Source organism: Doryrhamphus excisus, linkage group LG14 (assembly GCF_037039965.1).
Source record: "Doryrhamphus excisus strain RoL-2023G ecotype Guam linkage group LG14, RoL_Dexc_Guam_v1.1, whole genome shotgun sequence".
NCBI classification, from domain to species: Eukaryota; Metazoa; Chordata; class Actinopteri; order Syngnathiformes; family Syngnathidae; genus Doryrhamphus; species Doryrhamphus excisus.
In genome coordinates, this window is record NC_136370.1 from 16,564,532 (window position 1) to 16,577,821 (window position 13,290).

General features: G+C 37.9%; 1 protein-coding gene across 6 annotated transcripts in view; it reads right to left on the bottom strand.

Annotated features, from left to right (window-relative positions):
• The window catches only part of LOC131140056 (ryanodine receptor 3-like), a 137,426-nt gene that overhangs the window by 69,240 nt on the left and 54,896 nt on the right, over positions 1–13,290 (bottom strand). For all 6 annotated transcript variants that reach the window (XM_078796120.1, XM_058090132.2, XM_078796119.1 and 3 more), the window contains 11 exons: positions 12,846–13,087; positions 12,561–12,753; positions 7,894–8,110; positions 7,727–7,831; positions 5,984–6,087; positions 3,818–3,901; positions 3,573–3,732; positions 3,042–3,189; positions 2,695–2,897; positions 1,415–1,589; positions 26–234 (listed from right to left, as the gene is read on the bottom strand). In XM_078796120.1, the coding sequence (XP_078652246.1) occupies positions 26–234; positions 1,415–1,589; positions 2,695–2,897; positions 3,042–3,189; positions 3,573–3,732; positions 3,818–3,901; positions 5,984–6,087; positions 7,727–7,831; positions 7,894–8,110; positions 12,561–12,753; positions 12,846–13,087 (1,840 nt within the window). The remainder of the gene's footprint in view (positions 1–25; positions 235–1,414; positions 1,590–2,694; positions 2,898–3,041; positions 3,190–3,572; positions 3,733–3,817; positions 3,902–5,983; positions 6,088–7,726; positions 7,832–7,893; positions 8,111–12,560; positions 12,754–12,845; positions 13,088–13,290) is intronic.

Below are 13,290 nucleotides of genomic sequence, written 5' to 3' on the forward strand. Positions count from 1 at the left end.
GAAGTATTGAAGTGTTCGATGATACCGTGATGTGATTGTGGTCCTTTGGCACATTAACAAACGTTGGCAGACGTTTGCTGAACCACATGGTGAGCTCTCGGTTCATGTTGACAGCAAAGGGTTCAAACCCCTCCTGGAGGCCACACATGGTGTAGTACTTGAAGGTGCTGGCGTCTTTGCCAAGATTCATACGACCCACCTGAGCCAAGCCCAGACTGCATACCGGAATGAACCCTGCACAGTAAGCACGAGTTTGATGGATGGTGTCACATTATATACTCTATAATTCTCCTTCTTAAATTTTTGATGAGTTCCTTGGACCTTCTCGTTGTTCCAGCGTGTGCTGTCAAACAAGTCCTTTTTATGACGGCAATAAAAGAAACTACAAACTGTAGTCAATCAGGATCTCGATCAAGAACTGAACAGGGACTGACCTTATCAAGTTAGACATTCTCCAACCTTAAGCCTCACTTATTTAAAGATTTAGGTCAGGGGTCGGCAACCTTTACTATCAAAAGAGCCATTTTACCCCCACGCTCACTAAAGGAAAATAGACTGGCGCCACAAAACATAATTTAAAAACAAATTGAAAATTTTAATATTTATTGTGTGAAAAATTAATTCGGTTAGACCAGGGGTCGGCAACCTTTACTACCAAAAGAGCTATTTTACCCATATGCTCACTAAAGGAAAATAGCCGCAAAACATAATTTAAAAACAAATTGAAAGTTTGAATATTTCTTGCGTGAAAAATACATTCGGTTAGAACAGGGGTCGGCAACCTTTACTATCAAAAGAGCTATTTTACCCCTATGCTCACTAAAGGAAAATAGCCACAAAACATAATTTAAAAACAAATTGAAAGTTTGAATATTTCTTGTGTGAAAAATACATTCGGTTAGACCAGGGGTCGGCAACCTTTACTACCAAAAGAGCCATTTTACCCATATGCTCACTATAGGAAAATAGCCGCAAAACATACTTTAAAAACAAATTGAAAGTTTGAATATTTCTTGTGTGAAAAATACATTCGGTTAGACCAGGGGTCGGTAACCTTTACTACCAAAAGAGCCAGTTTGTACACTATATATTTGACTTGGTTTACGGCGTTTCCTGGTTATGTATGCGCTCTCATAAATGACTTGAAAAACTCTTATTGGTATTTGTATGTATATTAGGTATACCTTTTGACTGTTAAGTTGCTGTGTGATGACTTTATTTGTAATATTACACTGTGAGTCAGACTGTTATATTCAGTAACTTGGACACACTGGACGCAGGGTTCAAAGCTTAAGAAAAAAGTGGTGGTTCATAAACCGGAAATTACGGTACAACACAAAAGAGGAACAGAACTTGTTCCTAATCCGATGTGGATTACACAAATCCTCACACACAAACACAAGCATTTTCTCACCATCCTCAGTTTCAAAGTCGGTGAAGCAAAGTTCAGAGCCTTTGGTGGTAATAAGTATCTCTCCATTGAGGGTGAAGATCATGGATTTGTCCTCCATGTTAATCATGCAGCCCACCACATCTCCACTGTGCCAGCAGCGTCCGAACAAACGGCTGCCCATGTTCAGACAGTGGCCCTGTGTACATGTCAAGCATATAGAACAATGACTGACAAAATGTTCAGACTGATTACCAAGGGATAGTTTATAAAGTGAATAGAAATTTTAAAAAGAAATTGCACATTTTTTTGATGATGGGAAGAATGAGAGAGGCTGTTTATTTTATTATTATTATTATTATTATTATTATTATTATTATTATTATTATTATTATTATTATTATTATTATTATTATTATTATTATTATTATTATTATTATTATTATTATTATTATTATTATTAATATGGGCTTGCTCAGTAATGCAAGCCCCATAGCAGCAGTCTATGGGGCTTGCATTACTGAGCAAGCCCATATTGTTATTAATTATTATTAATTATTATTAAATATTATTAATTATTATTAATTATTATTAATTATTATTAATTATATTAATTATATTAATTATTATTATTAATTATTATTATTAATTATTATTATTAATTATTATTAATAATTATTATTATTAATTATTATTAATTATTATTTGGGGCTTGCTCAGTGAGCTCACTGAGCAAGCCCATATTGTTATTATTATTATTATTATTATTATTATTATTATTATTATTATTATTATTATTATTATTATTATTATTATTATTATTATTATTAGTATTATTATTATTATTATTATTTTGGGCTCGCTCAGTAATGCAAGCCCCATAGCAGCAGTCTATGGGGCTTGCATTACTGAGCAAGCCCATATTGTTATTAATTATCATTAATTATTACTAATTATCATTAATTATCATTAATTATTATTAATTATTATTATTATTATTATTATCATTAATTATTATTAATTATTATTATTATTGTTATCATTATTATTATCATTATTATTATTATTATTTTTGTTTGTATTTTATTTAAAATGTACGTGGTTTCCTTGTAAAAAAAAGTGTAAATCATTTTTAAAATATATATTTTTTGTATTTAAATAATATAAATAATAGAGAAATAATACACTGCAATGGAGGGCAATTTTGTTGTGTCAAATCGTGCAATGACAATAAAATAGAATTTATAAAATTAATTCTCTCGCTCCGACATAGACAAATGTAAAACAATAAGGGATCTGATTACCCTGTAGCCATCAAAGACGAAGGCTAGGTCATCTGTGCCCAGCTCCACGTCTGGCTTACATCCAGGTCTGGCCCAGCCAACTCTCATGTCTCCTCCTGTCACCGCCTCAAATTCAAAGTACCATTTGCCCGTCTTCACCGCATACGTTCGCTCCACTCGGAAGAAGCGGATTTTATCAATGCTGAGCCGTTCAACCACTTGTCCTGGAAGGGACAGCCACAGAGAAAACCATGTTTGTAGTGTAACTTTATACATCATTTTAAAGTGTGTTTTGGTGTCTTAATGGAACTTTCATTGGCGTGGTCCCAACCACATGACGACAATGACCAATGACAATGAAAACACACCTCCTTCTTGATCAGATGGCTCTACGTTGTAACCATAACCAATCAAAGTCCGGATGGCCTCCCGTAGACTGTCACGATTAGACTTCTTGGTACGTTCATCCAGCATGGCGTAGGGGACCAGGCGGGGGTTCCGCTTACTTTTCAGATCCTGCAGGAAGCCACAAACATCGATGATATGCACTCAAGGGGCTTATTTAAAGCTGAGTCTTGCTTACTTATTAACTGTGAATTTTTTTTTCGCAGAATCTTACTTATTTATTGCAGAGCCAAACACATTTGGAAACAACCAATAAACCTTGAATAGGTCAGCCATAATATGGGCGTTCTAATTAATCCTGCATGTCTAAATGTGAATTTTGAATTTTCAGATTTCAGTGCGTGCCCCAACAAGGTCAAAGTTCAAGTAAGAGAAAAAAAAAACAAAAGCTAAATATTTTCCATGTACTAAACCAAAAGCAACTTATTGTAAAATAGCAAAAATGAACCACACTGGCTACACACTGTACACACACTGCGGCACATCCAGCGTACCTGCTGAATGCCGTACGTCCATCCCTGCTTGATGCGGTCTTTGGCCCAAACATTGTGGGCATTTTCTGCCAATTTATCCACCAGCAACTCCTGACCTGGAGTCAGTTTCATCTCAGAAAGGTCAAGAGGGGATGGTTTATAACCACTGGACATCATGAAGCTACAAAAGAGAACATTTGGAAAAAGTCATGAATGTTTAAATATGAATTAGATCAATATATGCATCTCGAGAAATACACTCTTACTTCTTTGGGAGTTTGATCTTTTTGAGTGATTCGTCAGCGTTTGGATTGACTTGAACAACTCGACAGCCCAGAGCCAGCAGGGTTCTGTGAGTGGGGGGGGGGGGGGGGGGTGGGTGAGTGAATAAATACTGGTCTTTAGAGACTGTTTAATCCCAAACATCACCTCTGCCTTGACGAGACATGAACATCTAAGTGGTAGTGGGTAGGTGGGGGTGTGTTAATGCATTAAATTGTGCATATCAGCAATAATAAAAGTCAAGGGAATACCCCGAGAACTGCATTAGGTGTGAAATCATCTTCACACCCTGTGGGAGGAACCTGTAAAAATCTTTTTTTTTTTTTTTTTTTGGATTGACGTCATTGACTCAGAGAGCAACACTGCTACCCAGATGTGTCAGTTTGTACACACATATTGAGAATAATTATGCCACTATGTGCTTCATGTACAGAGCATTTACCTAAAGCATTTTTAATTGGTCTCCGTGGGAATTTAAGTGTTGAGCACTGACACGTTCTTAAGAAGCAGCGTCTGTCTGGTTGTGCAATCATGTTAATTGAGACGTCATATTTCCCTAAATACTCTTAGAAGACCAAATAATGAAAAATATACTATAGTCAAAGAATATGGAAAAATCATTGAGAAAATGGGCATAGTCCACGCATTTATTAAAAACCAAAATTTTTTAAAAACTTCGCTTTGGTTCCACTGTTCTCAAATATCTTACTTTTTATTTTTCTTCACAAAATAAGATGAAAAATAAATAAACAAATCACGAATAAAGAAAATCAATCAATCAGCAATAAATAAATAAATATAATAATAATAATAATAATAAAACAGCAAATAATAAAAACTGAAGAAACCACATAAAGTTGGTGGGTAGACAAATTATTTTTTTCAGATTAAAATGAACAAAGCATTATTAGAGCCCTGTAGACATGACAAAACACGACTATAGTCACATTTATACTCTTTTTATTTACAACATATTGCGCAACTGCAGGGTCTTGAGACACATGCTGTAGCCTTCAAGTTATTTCCCTTAAACTGAAATAGCCAAAAACTTACCACTTCCACACGTATAGGGAGGATAACTATTAACAGTTATTTAACCTTTAACATGAACATTAATCAAACGTAATAATTTTTTCTGGGTACATGATACCATACAGCATCCATATCAAACTTTTGACCTGCGGGCCGCGTGTTTGAGATCCCTGGTCTAGAGACAGCGCCACTGAGAAAAAGACAGGACGCAGAACTGGAGGTAGTAGAGATGAGGACGCTGAGGTTCTCATTGGGAGTGACCAGGACGGATAGGATCAGGAAACAAGTACATCAGAGGGACATTATACTATGTTAGAGGCCTTGGAGATAAAGTCAGAGAGGCCAGACTGAGATGGTTCAAACATGTCCAGAGGTGAGATAGTGAATATATTGGTAGAAGGATGCTGCGTTTAGAGCTGCCAGGTAGAGGGCTGTTTATGGATGTAGTTCTCCCCGTGCATACGTGGGTTTTCTCCGGGTACTCTGGTTTCCTCCCACATTCCAAAAACATGCTAGGTTAATTGGTGACTCCAAATTGTCCATAGGTATGAATGTGAGTGTGAATGGTTGTTTGTCTATATATGCCCTGTGATTGGCTGGCGGCCAGTCCAGGGTGTACCCCGCCAGCTGGGATAGGCTCCAGCACCCCCGTGACCCTCGTGAGGATAAACGGTAGAAAATGAATGAGTAAAGTTATACTGCTATAGATGCTGAGGTTCTCTGAGGATACTGAGGTTCTTGTTGGGAGTGACCACGATGGATAGGATGGTGTGAGAGAGACAGAAGACAGGGTTGGATAGAGGAGATTGATTTGCTGTGGTCGGTCTTAACTTACTTTGAACACTGCAAAAACAAAAATCTTATAAGTCTTATTTCTCGTCAGCCTGTCTACGGTTCGTGTTTTCAATGCACAGCCATCATCATCATCATCATCATCATATGTCATTTAGTCCTAGTCATGGAAATTAACTGAAATTAATTATTATGCTCGTTTTCCAGTTAATCATCTCGTCATCTCAGTCTTGGATGAATAAACTCATCTACAACTCAACGTTATGTAGTCCATCAGATCCAAGAAACTAAAGAGGAGTTCAGAACATTCACTTGAAGATACGTACTTCAGAGTTTCTGTCGACATCTGTAGGTTGTAGTTCTTCTCAGTCTCGGGCAGCTTCGAGAAATCCACCAGACACGGATGCTGCCGCTTATTATCATCTCTGATCTGTGCGCAAAAACAACATTTATGTCAACTCGGTTCTTGTCGCTGTGGACGAACAAGTGAAGAAGAATGCGGTCTACTACAGGCTGCTACTAGTGATCATGTTATGAAAGAGCAGCGAGGGAACACTTTTCCTCTTAATGTATGAAATACCAAGCCGGAAATGTAGTACCTGTCATGAGGCTGCACTTGATGCCAAAAAAAAGTCCTTTTGGCAATGCCCGCATGGCGATGGTGACTGTCTTACCATAAACATGCACTGGTATGCAGCTGTGTTTGTGTGTGGGATGAACACCAGCCAGCTCTGAAGGAGTAATACTACAAGAATTCACTCTTTGGAAGCAGCTTAGAGAAATTAAATGAAGAGAAGAACATCGTCGTCTATGCAGATTTGCATTTTTAGGAAAAGTGGGAGTGAAGCTCATCGTATGCTAATTCTCCGTCTACAAAAAGTAATGAGTTATAATAGATGGAGGATGTTCATATATGTAAATTACACATTTTTGTTTTTATTTATTCCTACTAGGGCATAACAGGTCTGTTTATCCGCATGACTTATATTGTACAATAAACCAAGAAACACATAGGAGATATTATATAACCATACAGCCACTTCATTAGGTACCCCAGCATCATCTAAGTAGGTCCAATTCAGCTTTCATATCGCATTCATAGATAATAATGCTCAGTATTTTTAGTAGCAGTTGCATTACAATGACAAGTTACGCAAACCAAAACGTAAAGAACACGTCTCAGAATGAAACGACCACGCTATAAACTACACCCACCATAATGAGCACCACAAAACAGCATTATTATCTTTGCAAAGACAGTATCATAAACATAAATTATATTGTTCAGTTTCATTAGATTATGCGGGTGCACCTAATGTTTTGGCTGGACGGTGTAGTATGAAGTTGAAAGTAGAATAACCCAAATTATTGTATAGAATTTCCCATTTTTAGGTTATGGAAATTATTTTTTTCGACAATTGCCATTGTAAACATACAGGTAAAAAAATAATATAAAATATATTATATATATAATAAAAAAAATATATAAAAATAATATATATAACAGGATATTACTGATCTTTACTGGCCTGTAGAAGATTTTATAAGTCAAATGTTCACATTTAACTCCAGGCAAGAATGTCATGTGACCTCTTATGGTGCCTGCATAATCAATTTAAAGCCTCATTAACGTTCTTCCATAAAAAGAACAATTAAATAAAAATAAAAAAAAGCAAAGTAACATTCTTCTTGGTTTATCGCCGTACTGAAACTGTCACAATCCTGTTGTGCCCTTGGATGAAACAACACTTGGTCGTTTTTTTGGTTGTACATTGAAACATGGACACAATGGTTGTGCTAATCTACGAATAAACTGAAAAAGCAGCAAATGACATGAAAAGCACTCAGAACGGAAAATGAGATTTTTTCTTTTTCACTTACCCTCTTTTTTGGTGTGAACCGCAAATTATGAGAGAGAAAGCAAGATGATGTACAGGCATTTTGTGGTAAATAAATGCTACTATTAGTATTCCAAGCTACAGAAAATGTGTCATCGAGATCTCTCATGGCAAAATGCATGGATTATGTTTTCCTTCAAATCTCGATGATGTCATAGTGAAATTTCTCACCTTGCCGTAGGACCAGCCAAGTTCGATCTTATTCATGCCCCAAAGTTCATGGATGTTCTCCGCCAGTTTGTCCCGCACCTTCTCCAAATGTGGTGGCATGACAATCTGAGGAAACCCATCAAGTGTATGTTATTACTGCTAATAAAACACATTACATTGTTAATTACCTGGCTGGTTTCCACAGGCGTAGGAATGAAGGAAGCCTGCGACGAGATGAGGGTGGTCCCCAGCAGATCTCGGACCCCATCCACGTCCCTCTTGTACTCCTTCACTGGCTCCACCCTCATCTTCTCTTTGGGTAGCAGAGCCTCGTAACAGGGGGCATAACTTGATGGAGGCAGAAATTTGAAGTCGCCGTGTCGACCGCCCAACAGGAAACGAACCCTGATGATGATGAAAAAAAAGGTCTCTAGTTAGAATGGTAAGGAATATTAGTTGGAAAAATACTGGAACGTGCACATATTTGTATTCTACTACAAAAATCAAACTTGAATATAAGAGTAGTCGGTCTTCTTCTTTCTCTGTGGGCTTTTCCCACAGCATCCTTCTACCAATATATTCACTATCTCACCTCTGGACATGTCCCAACCATCTCAGTCTGGCCTCTCTGACTTTATCTCCAAGGTCTCGAACATGTAATGTCCATCTGATGTACACCTTCCTGATCCTATCCATCCTGGTCACTCCCAACAAGAACGTAGGCATCTATAGCAGTATAACTTTACTCATTCATTCATTTTCTACCACTTAGAAACCACTTAGGGTCGCTGGGGCCTATCCCAGCTGTCTCCGGGCGAGAGGCGGGGTACACCCTGGACTGGTGGCCAGCCAATCACAGGGCACATATAGACAAACAACCATTCACACTCACATTCATACCTATGGACAATTTGGAGTCGCCAATTAGTCGCATGTTTTTGGAATGTTGGGAGGAAACCGGAGAACATGCAAACTCCACACAGAAATGGCTGAGGGTGGAATTGAACCCTGGTCTCCTAGCTGTGAGGTCTGCGCGCTAACCACTAGACCGCCGTGCCGTCCGCCTTTCCAACATGATATCCAAGTGCCTTGTGAAGAAGCTGAAGGTGATGCAATAGGTGATGAATTATGTCTCCGGACTTGAACCCAATTGAGTACCTGTGGGGCATCCTCAAGCGTAGGATGAGCGGAAGAGGATTTACGTACTACAGAACAACCTGTGCAGCTCTCTGGTGAATTCCATGCCCAAGAGGATTAAGGCAGTGCTCAATAATAATGGTGTTCAAATTAAATATTCACACTTTGGGCACAATTTGGAAATATTCACTGTTAGTGTAGCTATTTATGCTGCTAGCTCGTAAACATAGTGTGTTGACTTATCGTTGGTAAATCGATGCAAACTGTAATGACTACTGTAAAGTATTTTCAAGTTTCATCTCCATATTAATGTTCCTTTCATATATATGTACAGTAAAGTCTCGTTATATCGATATTGTCGGGAGTCGGAAAAAATATCGATATAACCGGACTGTCGATATATCCGATCCTGCGCCGAACTGCATTAAAAGTGGGCAATAATGCACTCGATATTGTTCTATACACACAAGAGAAACCACGAACGCCAGCATGTACATATGAAAAACAGTGATTATTGCAAGCGATAAAAAGATATCTGAATACAACACAATTAAATACATGTATTTGTATGCTTGTGTCTTCGTTGGAATAGGTGTGTATGCTATGTCAGTTGGTTCTTCTGTTGCAGGCATGTGTTTGGCCAGCTATGTGGGGCGGGTTGAGCATGACCTGTGAACCAGGAAGTGGAATCGGTGTGTGTGTGCTGTGCTCTGGTGGTGGAAGTGTAAAAAATAAAGTTGACTGGAAGCAGCCGTTCGCCGTGTTCTTTTTTGGTATTGAAATCTGTATGCAAAGATTGATTTAAGCTGCTTTTGTATCGATATAAGCAGACCAAATTGGCTGGCGGGAGATGAAAAGGGCATCGTAGTAACCGGATTATCATAATAACCGGGTATCGTACTAACGGAACTAATTATATCATAAAAGACTAGAAATTTGCCGGGAAATGAAAATAGTATCGTAATAAGCAGTACTTCGATATAACCGATATCAATATAACGAGACTTTACTGTATATGGTGAAAATGGTTACTAAAATGTGGGTGGTGTACTCACATACATACAGTACTGTGTATAAACATTAGATATGAATGTAATGTGAAAGTTACTGAATATTATATAAGATACAATTTAACAAATCAAAACGACTTAACTGTAGTTGTAACTTTCTAGTTCAATAGACTGCTTCAATGACATCTAAAATGCAAGAGTGATGGGTTTCCTTGGAGAGTTAAAAAAAAAAATAGGTCTCAGTCATCACTGCTAAGAAGCTCTCGAGAGGCAGCCCAAAATAAAGATTGGAGTATTGTAGTAGTGGTGACGCAAATGAGCCTTTTATGGCTGCGCCACTCAATTATTGAAGAGAGAAAATGTGCCTTATGCGACTCATCCACAAATGACAGCCATGTTCTCCCTGTTCAGTGTGTCAGCAGTTTCATCTCCCAGCATGTCTCCCGTCCCAAATTAAATGGTACAGTACATCTGGAAATCAAACTTGAAAGGATTTCTTTGTTGTTGTTATTAACATTTCAGTTATAGCACAGATAGTTAATAGTAAGCGGACAGAAATATGGAGATTCTGAATGTATGCAAACCAAAAAATATATAAGAACAACACAACCTGTTACCAATATTTGTTTGAAAGAACGGATTGTACAAACAATATATAAACAAAAACAATATTTTTATATTTTTCACAATTACTAACTCAACTGCATAAAATTGGTCATAAATTTTAATTTGGTCTGAATGTTGGAACTCTTGCATTACAGTAATGCTAAGAGTCCACTGGGCCAGTTGGTGCCAGTTGGTGCCAGTTTGTGCCAATTCGCACCAAAGATTATGTGATTGGCATGTCGTGGCGCAAAATTAATGTTCGCTCGGCATGTTGCCGTTATTCGGCGCCACAGCGAGCCACTACGCGCTAATCACATAATCTTTGGCGCAAACTGGCACCAACTGGCACCGGCCCAGTGAACTCCTAGCATCATTGGCGCAACTTGGCTTGGGCCATTACATTCCAGTGGATTCCAATAGGCTGTTTGCGACATTTGGTTCCACTTGGTGGACACAAAATATTAAAAATTTTAAACATTTTGAAATATTCTTGCCACCAAACTCAACTTTTACCGCCGTTACAGGCCTCAACGAGCCGGTTGGGAGGCAGTTTGAGCCACTGCACACCACTAGGCACCTTATTAGCGACACTAGGTGCCACAGATAGATATAATTCCTTTATTGTCATTGCACAATATCACAGCAGTGAAATTACCACCAAAATGTTGTTGCCTGGCTCCCGTATAATAAGATATAGTAATAATAATAATGTGGTGAATAAATAGATGACATCAAATATGAACAACAATGTACAGCGTAAACAGTAAATTGCACGAATAATTTAAATTAAATTGATTTTAAAATGAATTATAATATATAATTCAAGAGTTCCAATGAATTATAATATATAATTCATTTTACAATGAATGAATTACAATTTATATTTAATTTTAAAATGAATTATAATATATAATTATTTTTTAAAAAATATTATAATAATATATAATTAGTATATATTAATAATATATATTTAATTTTAAAATGAATTATAATATGTAATTATTTTTTTAAAAAATTATAATAATATATAATTAGTATATATTAATAATATATATATAATTTTAAAATGAATTATAATATATAATTACTTAAAAAAATATATAATAATATATAATTAGTATATATTAATAATATATATTTAATTTTAAAATGAATTATAATATAGAATTACTTTTAAAATTAATTATAATATATAATTAATATTAACATTGATTATAATATATACTTAATTTTAAATTAATTTAAATAAAGCAAATTGCACTGGCACAAACTGGCACAAACTGGCGCAAACTGGCGCAAACTGGCGCAAACTGGCGCAAACTGGCGCAAACTGGCGCAAACTGGCGCAAACTGGTGCAAACTGGCACAAACTGGCACCAACTGGCACCAACTGGCACCAACTGGCACCAACTGGTACCAACTGGCACCAACTGGCACCAACTGGCACCAACTGGCACCGGCGCAGTGAACTCTTAGTTTAGTTTAAAGGATTAAGGATAGAAAATAAATATTTGTTATTGGTTATTTGTGATATTTCATTCCTTTCCTATTGTTACAACTACAACAATGACAATATGCTAATCAATATCAATAAAGATGAACATGATAAAGGCCAAATTTCTAATGTTCTGTTGTTCTCAATCTCATCAGACTGAGCAGGTGTGGCTGTAGGATTGTGAGCATGCAGACTATATTCCATGCAGGGAGTTGAAGGAATAAAACGCTTCCACAATGTCCCTTGTTGCACAAGGTCTCTGGGTTTCAAAGAGTTAAATCTGCATTGTAAAACGGAGCTGTGCTCATCAAAGTCAGCACCAATCCTCATAAAAAAAACTGCCCAAGCTTAAAATTCCATTTCAGCGTCACATCAATCACACGATCTGTGGTCACCATAGCAACAGAGGGAGCTACACAGCCGGGCTATTTCACCTGCGTCCAATCTCAAGGCCATTGAGGATGCATGCATTTGGACTGGAGTGGGTGGGTAGGTGGATGAGATGGATTTCAGACAAGCGGGGTTTTTGTGTGAGTCGAGAGTGTGTCTGCTTCATCTCATCACGCCCGTTTGAGTGTGTTTGCCTGACAAACAAATAAAAACTCACTTGACGCCTGCAGAGAAGCTGACGACGGGGAAGAAGAGTCCATCTGTGTTGAAGTTTTCAAACATGCCCTGAACGGGCTGTCCGTTGATGCGGAAGGAGATGCTGGGGGCTCCGAGGTCGAGGCAACAACTCACCACATCCTCTGAGGTTAGGATGTGCTGGTTGAGGGACGCAACTGCCCGGGGGATGCGACCTAGGAAACATCCAAAATAGGATACGGTAGTGATCTTTTCTGTCTAGACTCCTCCTATCCTTGTCAAACAAACATACGCATTATTATCTCACCTGACCAGAGGTGGAGTCCATCAAAACCGTAGGAATAGAGGTCATCTCCCACGCCGTTGCCCCCCCAGCCCTCGCCTCCTCCGGGATAGGGTGCATAGCCCTTTGTGTTGGCCCAGCCTACTCGCAGATGGGAAGGCTCACTGGTCACAAAGTGGTCCACCTGGTCGATCATAAGCTCGTAGTACCACTTCTTGTACTGAGCCGAGCCCTCGCTCACACCGAGAAAGATGTTCGGTCTCATGCTGGCAATGGAGGACAGACATAAGCAGCCATGTTCATTTATCGTACTGAAATATATGCTGTACTTTATCCTTCAGTGCCAAAGAGAACGGCCACTAGGACAAGATAGCCAATGATTTTAACTTAAATGTTATAAGCTTATTCGGCTTTTTCCACTTTTCTGACCGATAAATGTAGTTAGAATGTTGTATTCTCGTGTTAAACG